Genomic DNA, 23,116 nt, shown 5'->3' with positions numbered 1-23,116 from the left:
CTGAGGGCAGAGGCTGGGAGGAAGGGCCCTAATCCAACCTGGCCTTGAGCTGCAAGGGGTTCCTGGTTATAGGGACCCCGATGCCTCCCCAATTGGGGGTGGATTTGCTAACCGCCCTCGGCCCCTGGAGCTGCCTAGCAAGGGGCGGAGAGATGAAAGACTCCTTTACGAGGGAGATATCTCTGCAGAGGGAGCCATAAATGGCAAAGCAAAGTGGCAGGTTTGCCAAAAACGCCATCAAGTTTTATATTCCTGAAAGGGAGAAATAAAAGACGGAAGAGTTTTAAACAAAGAGGATAACAGGAGCCTTGTGTGTGTGTACGGTAAAGCTTTCTCCTGGCTGTAATTACTGGTTTTTTTGTGGCTGCACAGGCAAGACAAAATGTTAGCCCTGCGAAAGTCTGAGAAATCATCTCACGGGAGTCAAGAAACGACCCGGCCAAATAGCCAGGGGTGGACTTTCTCCTATGTCTGACCTACATCCCTCCCTTCTCCCCGAGTCCTGAAGAAGTGGTGGAGGAGCCCAAACCCAGTGAAATTGACAGCCGCCTCTGGGAGGGAGACAAGGAAAATCAGGCAGGAAGCAAAATGCAATTTGGCAGGCCAGGTAATTAGCCAATTAATGGTAAGACACCATTGCATCACTGGTCTGCAGCAGTGCTGCACATCTGGCCACTGAGACGTGATGCAATGCAAGACTTGGCTGACTCAATACTTGAAAATGAAGACTTTAAATGTCAGATAGAAAAGGGATACTTACAATTCATACCTTTGACATTTTTATTAAGGATTCCAGGTGCACGTGTGCACACACACGCATATATACACACACAAAGTCATCCAAATCTTGATTTTAATTCTCATTCTTTAAGCACACACCACAGATTGCACACTTAATGGACCCAGTTCAATACTGCTGTGCAAATGGTCTCCCAGAAATGCACTTTTCCACTGAGTTGGGAATAGGAAGGGGGTCTGCGGCTTTTTTTAGCCCAGCCATATCACGAGATGCCCAGAAGCTTTTGCTCAATCCCAGAAGAGTAATTTGAGAACAGTGCTTGAGAAAATAAAGTGGATGTTATCCCTTAAAAGCTCTGTTGTTTCTCTCCCTTTTATAACAAGGAAGGGCGAGGACTGAGTGCAGAAGCCGTTTGATCTTCTCTCTCCCCGGAAGGACAATTAATAAGAATTTGGGGTTTTATGGAAGGGTTCGCTGTGCTTAGTGTTACCAAACACTTGACCTCATTCACTTTGGCTTCGCTTGGGAGGGCGTTTGCATGCACATCAGCTTAATTTTGTACCTGTCTACCAGCTTCAAGTGGGAGAGGATGGAAAATGCATTAAGTAACTCAAAAGATGGTTGTTCAGCCTCAATTTTCCACATGAGCCCAAGGAGATACCTGGAGGGACACACCGCATAGCAAAGCCGTGTGGGAAATTTAAAACTAGGCTGTGGATTAGCAAAGCCAGGCTGGGGTTCACGCACCCTGTGAAAGTGCCAGAGCCCAGCTGGCACCATGCATAAGGGTAAAAGATGGTCTCTAGTTCGCCAGTGGGGCAACCACAGGCAGGGTCACCAGCTCTGGACTTGCAAGGTCTTAAGCTAAGCCAGGGTGTCCAACCTTGGCCACTTTAAGACTTGTGGATGTCGGCTCCCTGCAGAACTAGTTGGGGAATTCTGAGAGTTGATGTCCACAAGTCTTAAAAGTGGCCAAGGTTGGACTGTCTTAGCTAAGCGGTTTCAGCCCCATGCAAGGCTCAGCTGGAGACCTTCTCCTTGCCAAACCCCTCCCGCGGAGCAGCTTGTGACACCGACCTTGGCAGCTCAGTTCCCGTGGGGCCACTCTTTGTCTGCCCGCGGAGCGCTCAGCATCTCTGCCTGGACGCCTCCTGCCTGCCCTCTGCTGGGCTGTGGGCATTTGCTTCCCCTCCCCCTTTCCTTCCCCCAGCCCTGCCTCACCCCCACTTCAGTGGTGGGATTCAAGTATGTGAACAACCGGTTCTCTGTGTGGATGCTGCTTCCAGAAGCCCATTCTGGGCCTGGGCAACAAAAAATAAGCTACCGGTTCTACCGAAGTGGTGCGAACCGGCTGAATCTCACCACTGCCCCCTCCCTCCCTCCCTCCCAGCTTCTCCAGGGTCTGCTCTCCGCTGGGCACTCGCCTTTTCCTAGGCCTGCCTGCCATCTAGCGAGAAGCGCCCGGAACTGCAAGGCTGCTTTAGCTCTGGGGGAAACTGCTCCCTTCCGAAGGAAGCCACTCTTCTCTTGCAAAGAGCAGAAATTCTGGCTTGGGAGCTTCATGGCTAGTGACTTACGGCAATATTTTGCATCCTTTTGACTGTCTGGTGTGGGTCGTGCTCTTTGGGGCGAAGTTGTGAAACTGTGAAGATTCCACGGTTGTCTACTGTCCAGGAGAGGAGAGCCACACCAAGCACGATCACTTTTCAAAATACCCTCTATTCTTGGTGACACGGTTCCATATTTTTATTGCCTAATGTACATTCAGCCAAAAACTTTGAGGTTGCTGGAGACTGATGTGCTTTCTAGCATGGACCGAGGACAGGATTAACACCAGGATGACTACCAGACCAACAATCAAGCAGTCAACAATACCTCGAAGAGCTACCAACAGGCAAACAATCAAACAACAGCTTAATCAAGGAAACATCAAGAAGAAAACAACATTCCTACCAACATTGACAGGGCAAGTCACTCATATATAAACAGAAAACCCCCATCCCTACTACCACTGATGATGTTCCCTACTTGGTTCATGAAACATTTGCAAAGAACCACCAAGCTCAGAGAGCACCAAGGATTCCCTAGCAAATGAATGGATGGATGGATGGATGGATGAAAAACCATCTTACCTGCCAACACCGACAGGGTAAGCCACTGTATATAAACAGAAAGCAAACCTCACTCCCTTCCAGCACTGAGGATGTTCCCTAGTTGGGTCATAAAATGTCTTCAAGAAAACAACCAAGCTTAGAGAGCACTAAAGACCCCACTGGGATCTGTGGATGGTCCAGGTCAATTTATACTTCCGAGCGGAAGCAGTCCAGCACCTGGGATGCCTTCCCTCCCCATTCCCACCAGGAAGAGAGTCCTTTGTTTCACCAAACCTCACACTCGCTAGTCCTGATGATGTTACTTCATTGGATAATCAAATATTTGCACACAAACAACCAAGCCCGGAGAGCACCAAGGACTGCACCCTTCAACCCTGAGCTACATACATCCTCTTCCATTGCTATGAGCTGAGGGCCAGCAGATCCTGAAGGAAACTTTCTCTCTTCTTTGTAAGCAGTAACAAAGTTAGAAGTCTTTGGAAACTTCTTCACATCCTGCACTAGGCAGAGCGACACCAGGAGAGGGAGCCAAAGACTTAATAAAGTGAAACATCCTTGAGTTTTTAAGCACAGCACAATATCTGTGCAAATTATTCTTATCTGATTTTTATCCTGCCTTTTCTATACACACACACACACACACACACACACACACACACACACACACAACTCAAGGTGGTGAATATATGTAGTACTCCTTTGTCCTACTATTTTCCCTGCAATCCAGCCATGAGGTGGGTTTGCTGAGAGAGGGTTTGTCTATCTGTCCGTCTGGTGCTATCATCTGTCTGTCTGTCTGTCTGTCTGTCTGTCTGTCTGTCTATCATCTATCTATCTATCTATCTATCTATCTATCTATCTATCTATCTATCTATCTATCTATCTATCTATCATCTATCATCTCCTCTCTTTATCTGTCTGTCTGTCTGTCTGTCTGTCTGTCTGTCTGTCTGTCTATCTATCTATCTATCTATCTATCTATCTATCTATCTATCTATCTATCTATCTATCTATCATCTCCTCTCTCTCTCTCTCTCTCTCTCTCTCTCTCTCTCTCTCTGTGTTTTCACACAAGGGAGTTTCCACGTGTTCCTTCAGTCCAGCAGAGAAACAACCTGTGGCCACAAGCCAATTTCACAATTTCAATTTTCATGTTTTGACCATTTCTGTGAGAGCAATTTCTTTGGAAGGAACAAAAATTCCTTTCTACAGAAACAAAAACAAACGGCATATTGAAATGTCACAAGATTGCAACATCACAACATGAACTGCTTGCCAAGGGATCTGGCCTGCACCGACACCAAGCAAGCAGCTCCATCTGGACGTCGTCTGCCTTTCTTGCTTCACGTGCAGCCACAGCCGACTCTTTGGAGACCCACTGATGGAGTCCAAGCAGGATGAACAGGGCCTTTGCAGACTACCTTTACTTTATGAAATAGCCAGATTTAAGTCTTGTTGAATTCATGGATAAGGAAAGCTTATGGGAGCTTGTATAATAAAGCCCTGCCTGAGGTTCAGTAGGAAGAATCCCAAGGGAATTAATCTGTGTCCTTCATCCAACTGTTCCAAACATTTTTGGTTTGTTTGCTCTTAAAGCCCTGAATGGGGCCTCAGAAAGGACACACTTAGTTCACGTCCTCCTTCATGATTTGTAGCATCTTATCACCCTGCCCCGTAGGGACGGACGCGGTGGCTCAGTGGGTTAGGATGCTGAGCTTGTCGATCAGAAGGTCGGCAGTTTGGCGGGTCGAACCCCGAGTGCCGCGTAACAGACTGAGCGCCTGTTACTCGTCCCAGCTTCTGCCAACCTAGCAGTTCGAAAGCACGTAAAAATGCAAGTAGAAAAATAGGGACCGCTCCGGTGGGAAGGTAACAGCGTTCCGTGCGCCTTTGGCGTCCAGTCATGCCGGCCACATGACCACGGAGACGTCCTTGGACAAGCGCTGGCTCTTCGGCTTTGAAACGGAGATGAGCACTGGCCCCTAGAGTTGGAAACGACTAGCACGCATGTGCGGGGGAACCTTTACCTTTACCTTATCACCCTGCCCCACCATCGATGGGGCCAGACGTGACCGAAGAGAGACTTTGTGAGAGCTCCTAAAAATGCTATGAATCCCACACTGAAACATAAATGCTAAAAAATAAAATCTTGTTTTCTCCTTTTTTTACATATAGTTCTGGAAACACTTATCTGCTGGTTCTCTAGAACTGCTCTGTGATTTGCAAATGGTCCTGCTCAGCATGTTCAGATAGTTTATTATAAACACCATTTAGTCATCATTAATGGTCCTTCTTGTGATGTATTTTACTGACCCTATTTTAAAGATCACCCAAATAGTTTGGAAGTGTTTCTTGGTTTGTTGGGAATTGTGTTGAAAGAGTTTAATTTTTCAGTCCAGCTGCTTCTGTTGCTGATAGGCTGAGGCCAACTGGCCCAGAGCCTTCTCTTCTGGGTTACATCCGGAGGCCTCTGGCAGGGAGAGTGTGCATTTGATATCCGCAAGCACAGAGACCACATCGTGATGGAATTCACCGGAGGAGACATTTACCAGAAGGAATTTGATCCCAAAGTTTACCTGCAATATTTTCATTTTGGAAAAGGGTCAGTAGAAGATGAATTCCTGGAGTTTGTTTTGAAATGCTTTTGCAAAATCTTTACTTCAGGTAGGTGATCCATTCATTGCTGCAACTCTGAAGGGGGAGAAAGTTTATAAAAAGAAACAGACTGTAATGTAACTCCAGGGAAAAGGCCTTTGAAAGTTTTCAGCAGCACTAGGTAAGGCCTCTCTGTTGGGAACTCTGAGCCGGGGGCTGGCTTATTCTTAAGCAACTTTTCGTGCCTCTGAAAGGTGATTTTCTTCAAGCTGTGTTGAGCGCATGGTCTGCTGAGTCAACGATCCTGTTGGCTTCTTATGCTTTATTTATTTCGTATATGTAATTGCCGCATCCCTGCAGTCAAACTTCTGAAAGTGGTGAGTGTTATGTACTGGGCTCGTTGCTGGAGCAGCTAACGGCTGGCTCTCCAGCGACCCAGACTTTTAGTCTCCTGTGCTGCAATTGGCTATCTCCAGGGGGCAATGGTTGTTTCAAACCTATTGGCTGCCACCTAGGGGCTAGACTATATATTGCGGCTAGTTGCAGACAATTCTCCAGTACAGTTCCAGCACGAAATAAACAATGGGTTATCCTGTACTCAGCTTTGCGTCTTCATTCCTGCACCAAAGAACCCGCTATTTAACAGTGAGCTCTTCTTCTTCTTTATTCCAGGCGTGCTGAAAGGGGGCACCCTAATCGATATTGGCAGTGGCCCCACCATCTACCAGCTGCTCCCAGCATGTGGGTCCTTCGAGAACATTATAGCCACCGATTATCTGGAACAGAACTGCCAGGAAATTACAAAATGGCTGAAGAAGGAGCCCGAGGCTTTTGACTGGTCCTCAGTGGTGCAGTATGTATGCCAGCTGGAGGGAAACAGGTAGGGAGGCACAAGGATATCTGTCCATTAGAAAAACCCCATGGGCTTAATTTTACAACTGATCAGGTCAAAGTTCCAGAGAAAGTTCATTATTGGCTAATGGCAGGAATGGAGAAAAGCCATCCACGCAATGCTGCCTGTTGAAATGCTCTGTGTGGTAAGGGAAAGGTCATCCTGATTAGCCACAAAAGGGACAGAAGCCAGAGGGAAGGGACCAAGCAGATCAAGAAAAAGAGAGCAAGGAGAAAAAGAGAGAGTGGTGGGAGGGAAGATTCAGCCCAAGCTAAGTGGGGAGTGCTGAACCAGATCATTGGTGAAGTTTACATGTTAACAGCAGAAGAGAATATTTGTAGCCCAGGATTGAATTGTGGGATCTTTCATGGTCACTGAGCTTGGTTGTTTGCTTGCAGATGCTTCATGACCCAACTAGGGAACTTCTTCAGTACTACAAGGGATTTGCAGGGAGGAGGAGGAGGAGGAGGAGGAGGAGGACTGTGGGGTCCTTGGCGCACTCTGAGCTTGATTGCTTGCTTGCAGACATTTCAGGACCCAACCAGGGAACAACCTCAGTATTAGAAGGGGGGGTTGCTCTCATTTTATATACTAGTGGTTACCTAGCTGTATAATGAAACATCTGCAAGGAAACAACCATGTTCAGAGAGCATTAAGGACCTCGCAAGCCTGATGCATATTTAGCACATTTCCCTCTCAAAATTCCATATTTTTGAACCCCTTAATTGACAGGAATTTCACTTTGGTAGCTGAGGGTGTCTATCTAAGGCTGCACATACCAGCCAAAGGGACTTCTATCGTTCTCCTTATCAACATATTTCGGGTGTGCTGGAGAGCTACTTCAAGCCACCACTTCTAAGCTGGTTCAGTTGCATTCCAGAGAGGTCTCAGACCCATCTATTTATTGGCTTGTTGGTGTGCCTCTAGGGAGACGTGTGCAGAGAAGGAGGCCAAGCTGCGAAGAAGCATCAAGCAGGTCCTCAGATGTGACGTCCACCAAAGCAACCCACTGGCTCCCATCTCTCTGGCCCAGGCCGACTGCCTTTTGTCCACTGAGTGCCTGGAGTCAGCCTGCAAAGACCAGCCGAGTTTCCAGGCCGCCTTGAAGAATCTCAGTTCTCTGCTGAAACTCGGGGGACACCTGGTGCTCGGTGGGGTTTTAGGGTGCACGTTCTACAGGGTGGGCCCTCATAAGTTCTCCAGTATGCTCTTCACGGAGGACATGCTGAAAAACGGCCTGAGTGCCGCTGGGTTTGCCATTGTAGAATTCAATGTGGAGCCCAGGGTTTTTAAGACCAACATGGAGGACTGTGATTTCTCTGGAAAGTACGTCATTCTTGCCCGCAAGGACAAAGAAGTGTAAACCTTGGTGGCTTTACTGTATCCTAAAAGCCACAGCATCGCTTTGGATCTGGAACGTGCTTGTTCCAAGCCCATCCCTACCACGGTCTCGTCTCCGTTTTAGCTTTCTAAGTGTCACATGAAGGCCATGATAAACTGGCTTATAGGCCAGTTGTGACGTCACACGCTCAATAAAGATGGAAGAAGTTAAAATAAAGGCCTTTCTAAAACAAGCAGGCATTGTGTTGGTCTATTTTTAGTGAACATTTAATGAAAAATAAACAAATCAGGCAGAGAACAATGAAGATGCCAGCATTCACCTGGGTTTTCATGAATGGGCCAATTTTATTTATTTATTTGTCAATGGTAAGTGTTAATTTTTCAGTGAGCTTAAAAAATTTGGGCACCAAGATTAGCCAAAGTTTCTCTCAGGCTGTATTTTACACCATACATTGGATTAAAATGGAACATCTACATTTGGGTAAAGGAAGACGTCCTTCAATCCTCTTGTGTTTTCATGTCACAATTTCTACTTTGTTGTTCTGTGTGGTCATGATGTGATTTGCATTTGACAAGAACAAGCCAGATGCTTCTCAGCTGAAGGGGAGGCCCTGGAGGACCCCAAGACCCCTGGCCAGGTCCATCAAGATTTGAGGGGGAACTGAGAAGAGGGCGGCCCCCAGGAAAATCCATCCCTGCCTTTTGTAGACTCAGAGGCCCCACAGAGGAGGACCGAGGGGCCCAGACTGGATTATGCCTGAATTTCAGGCAGCTCAGCAGAAGAACATCTTAGCCTTTCCTCTGAAAATACCACCAACAAAGCATCTACTGCAGTGTATACTGATACGTGGTTGGATACCCAATTTCCAGTCCAGCACCTCCACCTTTACACCCAAGTATCTCATTTTCTGAGCTTGCAAACTGTACCGAGTTGCAAACTAACAAAGCAGATCGGTGGAGGTCACCTGCTAAGCCATAGGTCATCCTAGATCAGGGCTCATGTGAGGCATGTTATAGAAGGACTGCATTCCTGAAGGGCATCAGGGACTTTTCTTGGAGCCTCTGCATCTGACTGGCTGCTGCTCATAAAGGTTTTGCAGATTGCCAAACTGCTTGGTGTTTTGGAAAGGCAAAGATTCTCCCAAGGGGACTTTTTTATTATTTATTTATTTTAGTTAGTTAGTTGGTTTAGACAGAAAAAACATACACGCCAGGAAAGCTGCATCTTTCTTAAACCTAGTATATCTTCTTTGTGGAGATAAACCACGGAGAACCATGGGGATCAACAGCCTTTAGTCTTGATGCTGGAGGCAAGTTAATTTTCTACCCAACCAACCATGGGTGGGGAGGACTTCAGCGCGGGAGAAGTCCTTCAGCCTCATCATAAGAGCTGCTCTCCACAACATGTTCTCCCTGCAACCACCTGATCAACCGTTGGGCCATTGAGGCACCTACTTCCTCTCCCCTTTGAAAAAGGTCAGATAGTGAGATAGGGTGATAAAGGCTTTGACCAAAAGGATGAGGAAGAGGGAACAGAAAGAGGACTGACCTTCTGACCATGGAGTTCTGGGCATCAGGATTTGGAGGCATCAAGTAGACACTTGAAAAACTTCAACCCAACCAAACTAAAAAGCGAGGGTTGAGTTTTCGGCAGGATTTCAGTTGAAATGGAGCCAAATTTCACAGAAAAGGAATTTTATGCTAAGCATTTTGTTCCAAAAGATTTTTTGGAATCGTATTACACCCTGAGCTCTGGAAATAATGCAGAGAGTGACTTTTTAATATTCTTCCTGAAAAATCTCCACAGGATATTCACTTCAGGTAAGTGTTTATAACAGGTAGAAGTTGGTGGAGATAAATTGGCTCCCAGGTTAAGTGGAATCAGTGTAATTTATGCTCTCAGACTAATGTGCAGACTGGAACATAAGTCTAATGTGCTTTTTGCAAGTATGTGAATTATGCAAATAATTGGCTCAAAAATAAACTTTAAGGCCACGCGTGTGTAAATATTTTTGTGTAGATATTAAAATATGGGTAGTATGACACATTTACAAAAAACCATTTATTGATTGAAAATGCAGGGCAGGGGAATACAAATAGTTGTGTCTATGAAAGTGCATAACATGTATAGGCTGAAAAACGTGTTTAGCAACTGAAGTAGACAAACACTCAGCGTCCAATTCAAGAATGTAAAAAGGAGGGTTGTATCTATTTCGTAAAGAGACAATTTTCATTCCAAAAGTGTTGTTGAATTTTTTCTGCCCAACATGAAAGATCATTGCCACAAATCATGCTTCAGTGGTGGGGTTTCTAAGTGCACCTACATCTCAAGCACTTTAGCAAAACACAACCCTCCCCAAAACAGGCCAGCAAGTTAGCCATATTAGGGGGACCTAGTCAAGGAAATGATGCATCTTGAAAAATTGTGTTTGGGTTGATATGGTCCAGATGGCATCCAGGGAGACACCCTGATTGACATTGGTAGTGGCCCATCCATCTACCACTTCCTCTCTGTCTGTGAGTCCTTCCGGGAAATCATAGCCACCGATTACACTGACCAGAACCGGGAGGAGATGCAGCAATGGTTGAAGAAGGAACTGGGGGCTTTCGACTGGACCCCCGTCGTGAAATACGTCTGTGAGTTGGAGGGAGACAGGTATGGAGAAAGAAGCCACATTGGCCATGTAGCTACCCTTCATTTAACAACTTCTTGACTTTTACGGGAGAAGGGCGGTATATAAATAAAATTATTATTATTATTATTATTATTATTATTATTATTATTATTATTATTATTATTATTATTATTATTATTATTATTCGTTTTGATTTGTCCTGCTTTCTGGCAGGGCTCATCTAACTTATAGGCTGGAGGAAAAAGAAGCCTTTACATATACTGAATAAAACAGTATGGTTCACACATAAACCAGAGAAGCACAAAATAAGCAAATGGTATCTCCTATGGAAAACACAGAAGGCTCCTAAAACAGTCAACTGACTGGATGTCTCACCCCAGACCAATGATGGTCAAACACATCCTGAGTGCACCTCCTCAAGGAAGGTCACATTAACCTAATGTAATAATGGGTGTTTGTTCTCAAACCTGTTCTCCCAATGAAAGTTTGGGGAGAAGGGCTGTTGGCCTCACGTTGTGTCTTCCCACAGGGAAAAATGGCCAGAGAAGGAAGCGAAAGTCCGAAGAGCCATCAAACAAGTCTTAAAGTGCGATGTGACCAAATCAAAGCCTTTGGCTCCAATGGTTCTTCCTCCCACAGATTGTTTGACGTCTTCTCTGTGCTTGGAAACGGCTTGCAAAGACCTCTGCACCGACCGATCTGCTCTGAAGCACATCAGCTCGCTGGTCAAACCAGGAGGGCATTTCATTTTATCCACTGTCCTCAAAGAAAACTTCTACATCGTGGGACGGCATACCTTCTCCAACCTCTACCTGGAGAGGGAGGTGGTGGAAGAGGCAGTGAGAGAGGCTGGTTTTGTTATTAGCTGGGCTGAAGAGATCAGGTTCAAACTGCACTCCTCAATCACTGATTCTAAGGGGGCATGCATACTCCTAGCTCAGAAGAGCAGTACCTGAGATGAGGCAGCAACTAGAAGCTATTGAGGTTTACAGTTGTCATCATTAGCAAATAAAAATTAGAAGTATTCTTGAAAGCTGTTCCAAATCAGTTGTGCTGTACCAAGAAAAGCACAAATATATAATTTGAACCAATAGAAGGAAATATTTGTAACTCAGTGTTGAACTGAGGGGTCCTTGGTACTCTCTGAGCTTGGTGGTTTTCCTGAAATTATTTTATTCACCAAACTAGGTAACATCATCAGTACTTGGATGATATTGCCTACTTTGGGTAAAGAAACATCTGCAAGAAAACAAGTAACCTCAGAGAGCAGTGTCAGCATAAAGAAACAGATGTCCTGTCCTCACTTAAACACAAGAGTGGCACAACGTTGAGCCTTAAATACGTGTTTTCCATGCCATCAGCAACATTGCAGCACCCCAATGTGGCCCTACCCTGTTTCTATGTGGATTGTGACATCTCACAATGACATTTGTGGCTATAGGTATAACATCATCAGTGCTAGAAGTGCAAATTCTAGCCCCTTTTAACACTGATGATGTTACCTAGTTGGGTAATGAAATGTCTGTAAGCAAGCAAGCAAGCAAGCAAGCAAGCACAGAATGCACCAAGGACCCCATATTTGGTCTCAGAACTGCAGCTGTCCCAGTCAGGAATTTCCCAGATGTTATACTACAATTCCCATAATTCTTATGCCAGTTTCCTATAAATAATGAAGATTACATTGCAATATATCTGTAAAGTCACCAAATTGGGACTCAATTTAAAATGCTCTTGTACCAATGTGCAGGACACAAATATAACACAAACACATTCACACAGAGAGAGCCATGACTAAGAAAGATACAGGTAGCACCAGAGCAAGGTGGAAATAAGTTTGGTTGAGATTTCTGGCTGCATAATTTTAAATTCCCATTTGTCTCTGCTTACCTGAGTCCCATAAAGAGTCTACATGAATGTTTTAAAAAATTCTAGCTATCACAGAATGATTTATAAATGTGAACCTGTCCTCATTTTGCCTTCTGAAAATGGAGCAAAAATAAATGGATTTCCATTCTGTCTTGTCAAAGTTATTTAAGGGCTGATTAAAGAAAAAAATTCTGGCTACATTCTGCCTCTATTCGGAAAGGTTGCCTCTAGCCCAAAGCCACCCCTTCATTTCCTGAGATTGGGGGGCTTGTCTAGGGATTTTCAGGTGCCAAGAGACACGGCTCTTTGTAGAAACCATAAAAAAATTGGATTCAGAAATAACTCTCAGGGAAAGCTGGGGTTTTTTTGGACAAGCCCAAAGAGTGCTTGTGATCATCCTGAACCAGCCAGGATTCATAACATCAGTAGGAATCCCAGAACTGGAAGCAATTCCTCAACGAAGCAACTCAGCACGAGTAGAGAGTTTAAAATGAGACGAAAGTGAAGCTGGGGGTGGAAGGGAAAAGATTCCCTGAAGTCCACCAGGGATGGAAGGCCAGTTGCAGGCTGAATTGTTTTTCTGTCTTACTTTGCAAATGGAAGCATAACGTTGAACAGCCCAACAGCCCATTTGGAAGATGTTGGCCTGGTATCTCTGATCAGCCATGTGGGTTGAAGCTCAAGCAAAGATTTGCTTCTGTGTCTTGGTGGAAGTGCTGAATGACCTCTGTAGAGGTCCTGAAGACACATCCAAAGGTCACCTGCATGCCTTCAGAGCCTGAAGTAGTCTTTTGCAAACTGGGGAAAGGGTGGCCTCATGGGAAGGACTCCAGTTAGGGAAGAGATAGGAGACACGAATGGAGTAATTCTGCTTTCCAGATGCAGAAGAAGAAGCCCCATTTCTGCTGGGCTTCGATCATCTTGAGGACAAGAGATGTTCCAAGGCCCCGTCATCCAAAACCTTTCGGAGAACAGAGTACATTCTTCAGATTTTTCAGGGAACGATTCTGCCTCAGAATTCGTCCTGCTGGCCAGTTTAGAAGAACAGCTCCTGCAGCCCAGAGGATTGGGGCAACCCAGGAGGCAAAACATGTTGGGTTTGGAGGGCATCTCCAAGGATCTTAGGTCAGATCAGATAATATCAGATTTTAAGTTCTGACTGCAAGATTTGGAACCAATAAGCAGGAAGTAAGACATGAATAGATTAGGGCGAAAGCTAGGAGGGGAGCTGGACGTGTAAGAAATAGAGCTGGGATTCAGCAAGAAAGGGAAGAGAGGTTGTCTCAAAGGTGAGATGGACGCTGGAGCAAAACTGAAGCCCAAATGAAAAGGGATCCCTGGCAAGAGAAACAGCTTAAAGGGGGGGGGGAGGGAAGGGAGAAGGAGAATAAAAGAAAAGTGGTGTTTGTGTATGTCTCTGTGTCCCTCTCTATGTCACTCTCTGCAATGGAGAAAAACGGAAATGACTGGAGAAGCCAAACATTAAAAGGGTCAACTGCCTGGAAGAATAATAAGTGCAACTGTGCCAGGGAAGGAGCTAGGAGGAAAAGCAAACGACAAAAAAAAATTATGGAAGAGAAAACTTGGAGCCCCACCAGGCCCCCTTCCAGGCCCTCGTCTGTCTCACGGAGGAGCAAAACAGACGTTCTCTGCCCCGGATGGAGGGTGCTCGGAGAGGTGAGGTGGGACTGTTTGGACAACTGGCCCCGAGGGGACAATTCTCCACCATGCCTCTCCTGCTTCTCCTGCCCTCAGGCAAGAAGACCCTCCCACTCCTTTCTCCCTTCCTTCCTTCCTTCCCTTTTGTGCAGAGAGGAAGAGGGTCTTTCCAAGGGAGAACAACGGATGGCATAAGATGGAAAGGACAGGTCAGGTCAGGCTTCAAATCTCTTGGCAGGAGGTGGGCAAGATGATCACCTTGCAAAATAGAACAGTGTGGTTTGTTGAGAAACCAATCAATAAAAGAAACTAGGGGGCAGAGGTAACAAACATAAAAATATAAAATATTAGTCCCCGACTGATATTTAAGTCAAAACAAGAAGAAATTCTTGCAGAGAGAAGGGCTTTCCTTTTCTTGAAGGACAGCAGACCTGGGAAGCCTGCCCTGTCTCCATCCATAAAAAGAAGGGCAACTCTAGGTTGACAAAGGTTTGGAGGCAGGCCGCTCATACTCTTCCTGTCTCCCCCCCCCCCCAGGGAAAAATGGCCAGAGAAAGAAGAGAAGGTCCGAAGAGCCGTCAAGAAGTACCTGAAGTGCGACGTGACCCAACCCAACCCTTTGGCTCCGCTGGTTCTTCCCCCTGCAGATTGTCTGAGCTCCAGTTTGTGCTTTGATGGGGCTTGCGGAGACATCCCCACCTATCGATCGGCCTTCAGGAACATCAGTTCCCTTCTGAAACCAGGGGGGCACCTTCTGTTTAATACATCCCTTGAAGGGCACTACTATACGGTTGGCCAACAATGATTCTCTGTCCTCTACCTGGAGAGGGAGGTGATAGAAGAGGCAGTGAGACAGGCTGGCTTTGTCATTAAATGGATTGAAGAGACCAGGATCCACTTCCCCCCTTATGTATCAAATGTGAAAGGGCTGTGCATTCTTCTTGCCCAGAAAAGTAGCCCGTGAATATTAGGCAGCTGTTGATGTAACACCCAGAGGCTTCCCCAACCATTGTTATGAAACTGTTACACAAGTTAGGGAAAGCACACAGCACGTGGCTTCTGTGATCTTTTCCATGCCTTTCCTAGTAGGTTCTTGGTGTAATAAAGTAACATCTTGCCTCTGTGTTTGTGTGTTGGTTTGTGCTTCCCTTGTGTTGTCTCTCTCTTCTATGTACATGGATTCTCTGAGCATGCGTTGCCCTGTGCTGCCTTTGGCCCTGCCCTTTCTGAGATGGCACTCCCTTCTTCCTGGCTACCTCCCACTGGGTGACCCTCTCTGCGCCTCCGGCCGCTGCTCTCCTACAGGTCCGAGTCCTGCACCCCTCTCTCTCTGTTGCCCCAATGAGCGGCAATGCTGAGCCAGCTCAAAGCAGAGGCTGGTCACCCATGGGGCCACCACTGGCCACTGGGAGGTGAGGGGGCAGCCTCCTTCAGCCCTCTTGGCCTTACCCCCTTCCTATCTGCCTACGGTCTCACCTCTAAATGTCCTCCCACAAACATTTGGATTGTACAGAGTTGGGTAAAAGATCTTGCACTCTTGTTCTTTGCTCAGGCAGGGACTCCGCCAGAATTTGTCTTCATGTGGAATCTGTCCAGGACATGGGAGGCTGATTTGCAAAACAGCTGCATGCCAGAGTGGTTTAAGCTGGTGAACCAATTGCGTAAGACGGAGAGGACAAGTGAGGTCCTGGCATCAAATCTCTTGCCTGGAGGTGGGCAAGATGATCACGCTGCAGCATGCAATAGTCTGCTTTGTTGAGAAACCGATCCGCAAGAGTAATCCGGGAATAGAGTCAATAAAGATAAAAATATTATAAATTCAGGGCTTGAAGGGAGCAACCAGCAGTTGGGAAAAGAGATTGTGGGGTGATGGAGGAGCCTTTCACAGAGGGAGAGTTCTATGCTGAGAATTTTCTTCCCAAAGATTATCTGGAAACATATTATAAAGTTAACCTTGATGCTGATGATCAGCTTGTAACCTTTTTCCTGAAAGGGGCCCACAGGGCATTCACCGTAGGTAAGTGTTGACTTTCTCAATATTAACCTCAAGGTGAGGGATGCTTGTTGATCTGAGATAGCCAGGAGGAACCAAGAGGCACAACGCAAGCTCATTGGTTCATATTCACATTTGGAATATTCATATTCATACTTGGAATATTGCATCCAGTTTTGATTGCCATGATATAAAATAGATGTTGAGACTCTAGAAAGAGAGCACAGAAAAGCAACAAAGATGATTAGGGGGATGGAGATTAAAACATATGAGGAATGGTTGCAGGAATTGGGTATGTCCAGTCTAGAGAAAAGAAGGACGAGGGGGGACATGATAGCAGTGTTCCAATATGTGAGGGGCTGCCACAAAGAATAGGGGGTCAACCTATTTCCCAGAGTACCAGAAGGCAAAAAAAGAAGCAACGGATGGAAACTAATCAAGGAGAGACGAAACCTGGAATCAAGGAGAAACTTCCTAACAGTGAGAACAATTAACCAGTGGAACAACTTGCCTCCAGAAGTTATTGATGCCCCATCATTGGAGGGTTTTAAGAAGAGATTGGACAGACATTTGTCCAGAATGATATAGGGGCTCCTTCATGTCCAGGAGGTTGGACTTTGAGACCTCCAAGGTCCTTTTCAAATACGTTACTCTGTTATATTCACAATTTTGCTCATTATAACCTGCTGCACATAGATGTTTTCTTCACGGTACAGTCACGAAGTGGAAGTAGCTTACAGAAGGCAGATGCCAAAATGGTCACAAACATTATTTGATCTTTTACATAACATAGTATAGTATAGTATAGTATAGTATAGTATAGTATAGTATAGTATAGTATAGTATAGTATAGTATAGTACAGCAATTATTCCAGTACAGTTGAGTAGAGTAGAATAGAAGATTTTTTTTGTTTTTTGTTCAGAATTTTATTTTTATGTACAGAAAAACTGACAGAGGTGGTCTTAAAATGCCCAATTTTAAACTATATTATGAGGCTGCGGCTTTATCATCAGTTAGTGATTGGTTTAATCTAACACAAGGGAGATTACTGAATATTGAGGGATGTGATTTATTATTTGGCTGGCATGCATATTTATTGTATGATAAGAAGGTGGATAATGTTTTTAAGACACATACTATATATTAAGGTATGCCCTGTTGCAAGTCTGGAAAACATATCGATATAAGCTAAATTATAAAATATCAATTTGGGCAATACCTAAAAATGCAATAGAAAATATAAGTGTGGGATTTAAACATGATGTGACTACATATAAAGAAATTCTGAGAATGGAAAGGAATGTATGGCAATTAAAGCCATTTAATATTTTAAAAGAAGAAAGAATAGTGCAGACTTGGTTTCAGTATGGGCAGTTACAAGCTAGATGGAAGGAAGATCAGAAAGTTGGTATTTTGACAACTGATGAAAATTTGGTTAAACAAATAAGAGATCAAAGTCCAGCGCATATAAGGAGGATATATAATGCACTGATAGAAATAGATTCAGAAACGGAACTTGTGAAAGACTGTATGATAAAATGGGCCCAGAATTTTCAGGAGCCCATAACGATGGATATCTGGGAAAAGATATGGGTCAGAAACGTAAAATTTACACAGGCACAAAATTTAAGAGAGAATTTTTATAAAATGTTTTATAGATGGCATTTAGATCCTAAAAAATTAGCATGTACGTATCCGAATTACCAGCCTAAATGTTGGAGGTGTGGTTGTGATGATGCAACGTATTATCATATATGGTGGACTTGTAAAAAAGTTAAAGCTTTTTGGATTAAAATTTGGTGGATATGCAGAAGATATTTAAGAAAAAGATAAGGTTTTCTCCACAGTTGTTTTTGTTGGGTATTATTACAGATTGTACTGTTATAGAAACTAAATTGATGTTGAATTTAACTATGGCAGCAAGACTCTTGGTAGCGCAATATTGGAAGAAGGAGGAACTGCCTACTATAGAAGAGTGGACTTTAAAAGTTTCAAACCTGGCGGAAATGGCAAAGATTTCAGCATACTTGAAAGAACAATCGCAACAGAGATATATTTTGGAATGGAGAAGATGGATTGATTATATTCAGAATAAATATGGGACTAAAAAGTTTCATTTAGCATATGAGTGAGCATTAGTATTATAGGCTACTGCTAAGTTTGTAAAGCCGCCCTGAGTCTTCGGAGAAGGGTGGGATATAAATGGAATTAAAATAAAATTTAAAAAATGATGTATTATTATTTATTTATTATTATTTAGTTATTTGTTAAGTTTAAGAGGAGTTAAAGTGCGATAGAATTTAAAGTGTTTTTATTTTATTTATTTATTTTATTTTATTGAATTTATATACCGCCCTTTCCCGAAGGATTCAGGGTATAATTTTTAAAACATTAATACAAAAATTAAGACCAATTTAAAAAAGATTAAACTAAGTCCCTGCAACATGTAAGACCCCAGTTAAAACCCAATTAAAACTCAGCCTGAGCCGGAAAGCTCGAAGAGCCAGGTCTTCAGGTCTCGGCAGAATGATCGAAGGTCGGGGGCAGTCCTAAGCTCCACGGGCAGCTGGTTCCAGAGGGCAGGCGCCCCCACAGAGAAGGCCCTCCCCCTGGGTGTCATCCGCCGGCATTCTTTGACCGGCGGCACCCTGAGAAGACCCTCCCTGTGGGAGCGCACTGGACGAAGGGAGCTTGATGTGTTCCCTCAAATATCCTGGGCCCAAGCCATATAGGGCTTTATAGGTCATCACCAGCACCTTGAATCTCACCCGGAGGGCAACTGGAAGCCAATGCAGCTCGTGGAGCAGAGGTGTAACATGGGAGTAACGGGAAACTCCCATCACAAATCGCGCGGCTGCATTTTGCACCAGTTGAAGCCTCCGAGTGGTCCTCAAGGGCAGCCCCATGTAGAGAGCGTTGCAGTAGTCTAAACGGGAGGTCACGAGCGCATGAGTGACTGTGCGTAGGGCATCTCGGTCCAGATAGGGTCACAACTGGCGCACCAGGCGAACCTGGGCAAAAGCCCCCCTGGTCACGGCTCCTATATGGTCTTCAAAACTGAGCCGTGAATCCAGGAGGACACCCAAGTCCTTATAGTTAGTTTGCATGTTTTAGTTTATGTTTGTTAGAGGTAATACCCTGTATTCAGCTCTGGGAAGTCAGGGGGGGAGGGAGGGGGAGGGAGGGGAAATATGTTTAAAATGTATTTTAAAACTTTTTAATAAAAAAAAAGAAAAAAAGAAAAATTGACACATCTATCCAAGCTTGGTGGCCAGCTCTTTAGCCTTGGCCTTTTCAAGTTTAGCAATCCGAGCGACCGATTTGGGACCCAGGACGTCCCCACCCCAGTGATGACGAATCTCAGTGGGGTCTATGTCATGTGCAATCACCACCAGCTGAGCCTTCTTGTTCTCCACCAAGGTTGTGACTGTGTTGACACCTGCTCTCAGCACAGGCGGCCTTTTGGTTGGAACGCCGCCCTTCCCCGCGGCTTTCTGCTCTGCCCGGGCCAACAGTCTCTGCTTTTTCTTTTGCTTGGTCTCAGGCCTGTATTTGTGAGCCAGCTTCAGAAGCCGAGGCACTGTGGAAAAAGACATTAAATTAGAACTGGAGGATTTCATTGGCCAAGTGTGATTGGACACACAAGGAATTTGTCTCCTGTGCATAGCTCTCAGTGTACATATAAACAACAAGGTGGTAGGTCACAGATCATAGTTACAATCATTAATCATAAGATACAACATCAGGTGATAAATCATAGATACCAATAGGAGAAGGTATTAGGAGATATGAGAAAGATGAGAAGATGAAAAAGATGAGAAAGATAATACAGCCTACTACATGGGCAAATATCTTTAGGCCTAAGACAGTGCTGTGGAAATTGGGTGTTCAGCTGAATGATGGCATGGGAAAAAAACTATATGTCTAATTGTTTTGATATGCAATGACCTATAGCGACGTCCAGAGGGGAGAACTTGAAACAGTTTACAGAAAGATATGGAAATGAAACCCAAGCAATTGGCTTGTGGACAAACATTTTCACATGTGTGTTCTTCTTCTTGTGAAATAAGCAAACAGCTGGGTTGGAAATAGGTTCATGGGAATGCTAAGAAGACAGGGGTGGCCAGATGGTAAGGTGCTCTCCAGGATGCTCTTTGAAGGGCTTCTGGTGCTTCTGAGGCAGTTTAGATGGGCAAAATAGGCAACAGTGTGAGGAATAGCAGACGTGAAGGACCCAAAGCAAACTGAGCTTCAAAAACTCTGCATTTGGTTTGATGGCCTCCAGATGGCATCAAGGGAGATACCCTGATCGACATAGGCACCGGCCCAACAATCCACCAGTTCCTCTCCGCCTGCGAGTCCTTCCGGGAGATCATAGCCACCGATTACACTGACCAGAACCGGGAGGAGGTGCAGCGATGGCTGAAGAAGGAACCGGGGGCTTTCGACTGGACGCCCATTGTGAAATACGTCTGTGAGTTGGAGGGAGACAGGTAGGTAGAAGGAGAGTATATGTTTTTGTTTGAAAGACTTTAAGATGCAGATTAATTTAGCCTCGGCCAAAGAAAGCAATCAGGAACTCTTCTTCCAACTTTACCTAATCTGTCCATATATGAAAATGTAGCAGGAGAGATTTTGCATCAGGAACTTAACAGGAGAATAATTGTGCAGATCCAAAGACTCCACACTGAAGAACCCAAGTAGACTCTCTCAGATAGCTTTGCTAGCCATTGCTGATTTAGATGTGCCCATTGTGCTAGCAAAGCAAAATCCACTATCCCTCCTGAGCAAATAAGAAACGGAGATCCAGTTGTTCCAAGCTCAGTCTCTGTTTCAATTCTTCTGAAATGCTTCAGAAGATCTGCAGGGTCATTTCCTGCTCAACAGTCCATGGATTCTTTGGGCCTGAGTGGCTCTTCTCCTGCCGGTTCCAACTGAAGAAGGGCAGTGGGAGTCCATGTGCTGCTCAGGAGTGAACTAACTGAAGACACAAATTGACCATTTTCATAGCAACCCTATGATGCCAGAGAAGAGACATCATCACATAAAGGCTGCCATTATCTTTTTGCATCCAGGGACATAAATAATGGTATATTTATGATGACATAGTCACACCTGGCTCTATTAATTTATTGAAATAACGTACAGTATAGCACCCTCTGCATCTGTGAGGTAGGTGGTGCCAAGACAAAGATTGATGACCATAGAGGCAGCTACATGGGGACCCAACCCTGGGTTCCTTGTGTGGCTGGAGAATTCTGGGAGCTGGATTCCAAACATCTTAAGAGTTGCCAAGGCTGAGAAACTCTGTTCCAGAACTTCCAGGTCCCCGACTGATATCTGAATCCAGACAAGAAGGAATTCTTGCACAGAGAAGGGTTTTTCTTTTCTTGAAGGACAGCAGACCTGGGAAGCCTGCCCTGTCTCCATCCATAAAAAGAAGGGCAACTCTAGGTTGACAAAGGTTTGGAGGCAGGCCGCTCATACTCTTCCTGTCTCCCCCCCCAGGGAAAAATGGCCAGAGAAAGAAGAGAAGGTCCGAAGAGCCGTCAAGAAGTACCTGAAGTGCGACGTGACCCAACCCAACCCTTTGGCTCCGCTGGTTCTTCCCCCTGCAGATTGTCTGAGCTCCAGTTTGTGCTTTGATGGGGCTTGCGGAGACATCCCCACCTATCGATCGGCCTTCAGGAACATCAGTTCCCTTCTGAAACCAGGGGGGCACCTTCTGTTTAATACATCCCTTGAAGGGCACTACTATACGGTTGGCCAACGCAAGTTCTCTGCCCTCTACTTGGAGACGGAGGTGATAGAAGAGGCAGTGAGACAGGCTGGCTTTGTCATTAAATGGATTGAGGAGACCAGGATCCACTTCCCCCCTTATGTATCAGATGTGAAAGGGCTGTGCATTCTTCTTGCCCAGAAAAGTAGCCCGTGAATATTAGGCAGCTGTTGATGTAACACCCAGAGGCTTCCCCAACCATTGTTATGAAACTGTTACACAAGTTAGGGAAAGCACACAGCACGTGGCTTCTGTGATCTTTTCCATGCCTTTCCTAGTAGGTTCTTGGTGTAATAAAGTAACATCTTGCTTCTGTGTTTGTGTGTTGGTTTGTGCTTCCCTTGTGTTGTCTCTCTCTTCTATGTACGTGGATTCTCTGAGCATGTGTTGCCCTGTGCTGCCTTTGGCCCTGCCCTTTCTGAGATGGCACTCCCTTCTTCCTGGCTACCTCCCACTGGGTGACCCTCTCTGCGCCTCCGGCCGCTGCTCTCCTACAGGTCCGAGCCCTGCACCCCTCTCTCTCTGTTGCCCCAATGAGCGGCAATGCTGAGCCAGCTCAAAGCAGAGGCTGGTCACGCATGGGGCCACCACTGGCCACTGGGAGGTGAGGGGGCAGCCTCCTTCAGCCCTCTTGGCCTTACCCCCTTCCTATCTGCCTACGGTCTCACCTCTAAATGTCCTCCCACAAACATTTGGATTGTACAGAGTTGGGTAAAAGATCTTGCGCTCTTGTTCTTTGCTCAGGCAGGGACTCCGCCAGAATTTGTCTTCATGTGGGGTCTTTCCAGGACATGGGAGGCTGATTTGCAAAACAGCTGCATGCCAGAGTGGTTTAAGCTGGTGAACCCATCCAGTCTTCCACCTTGATAGGTCCCATGCCCTTTGGCGTGGTTCAGGCTGCCCAGAGGCACCCTAGGGCCAGGCAGCTGCAATTTTTTTTAAAAAATGCTGCAATCTGCAGTAGGAGAAATTGTGGAACAGGTTAGGACAAGAAACCGCTGCTGGCAAAGAGGCAGAACAAGGCTGGTGCCACGCTACCTTTTTGTACCCATGCCCAGAAGAGGTAGCTGGTTGGCAAGCACTTTGGAGCCACGGGGGAAAAATGATGGGTTGGTGCAGAGCTGAGTGTCCAGGCATATCTGAGCAGCTCTGCATTGGATTTGCTTCTGCATCTTGGTAGAATTTCTGAATGAACTTAGCAGGTTATTTGTAGAGGTTCTGAGTGCACGTCCAATGGTCATCTGCATGATTTCAGAGCCTGAAATAGTCTCCTGTAAAATTGTGTCTTGAGAATTTGGGAAGGGTAGCATCATTCACAATATCTGAAGGATCCAGGTTGGAAAGGAGAGTTGTAAACCTCTCTTGAGAATCAATGGGAGATATGAACCTGGACGACGTTGTCCTCCTGCATTTGCTAGAGGCTCCTTGGGGTCATTCTGCTTTCCAGGTGAAACTTTAGAGACTCTGAGTGAATATGAGGAACACGAGAGATAGATGATCA

General features: G+C 45.4%; 3 protein-coding genes across 3 annotated transcripts; all 3 read left to right on the top strand.

The window, feature by feature from the left end:
- The first annotated feature begins 5,351 nt into the window (after positions 1 to 5,351).
- LOC308671361 (nicotinamide N-methyltransferase-like) lies at positions 5,352 to 7,879 on the top strand. Its single transcript, XM_081333501.1, has 3 exons — positions 5,352 to 5,517; positions 6,121 to 6,328; positions 7,268 to 7,879. Exons 1-3 carry the CDS (start codon positions 5,376 to 5,378, stop codon positions 7,701 to 7,703), a joined length of 786 nt encoding a protein of 261 aa, XP_081189627.1. The 5' UTR covers positions 5,352 to 5,375; the 3' UTR covers positions 7,704 to 7,879.
- A 1,469-nt stretch (positions 7,880 to 9,348) lies between these two features.
- On the top strand, positions 9,349 to 11,273 carry LOC308671290 (nicotinamide N-methyltransferase-like; the record flags this gene model as incomplete). The annotated part of the gene is made up of 3 exons (XM_081333396.1): positions 9,349 to 9,502; positions 10,130 to 10,337; positions 10,847 to 11,273. 3 exons carry the CDS (start codon positions 9,349 to 9,351, stop codon positions 11,271 to 11,273), a joined length of 789 nt encoding a protein of 262 aa, XP_081189522.1.
- Positions 11,274 to 15,711: 4,438 nt separating this feature from the next.
- On the top strand, positions 15,712 to 21,771 carry LOC308671512 (nicotinamide N-methyltransferase-like; the record flags this gene model as incomplete). The annotated part of the gene is made up of 3 exons (XM_081333746.1): positions 15,712 to 15,859; positions 20,122 to 20,329; positions 21,345 to 21,771. 3 exons carry the CDS (start codon positions 15,712 to 15,714, stop codon positions 21,769 to 21,771), a joined length of 783 nt encoding a protein of 260 aa, XP_081189872.1.
- Between the last annotated feature and the right edge of the window lie 1,345 nt (positions 21,772 to 23,116).

Source organism: Vipera berus, assembly GCF_964194415.1.
Source record: "Vipera berus genome assembly, chromosome: 8".
Taxonomy (NCBI): domain Eukaryota; kingdom Metazoa; phylum Chordata; class Lepidosauria; order Squamata; family Viperidae; genus Vipera; species Vipera berus.
The sequence above is the reverse complement of the archived record's forward strand: the minus strand, read 5'-3'. Positions and strand labels throughout refer to the sequence as shown.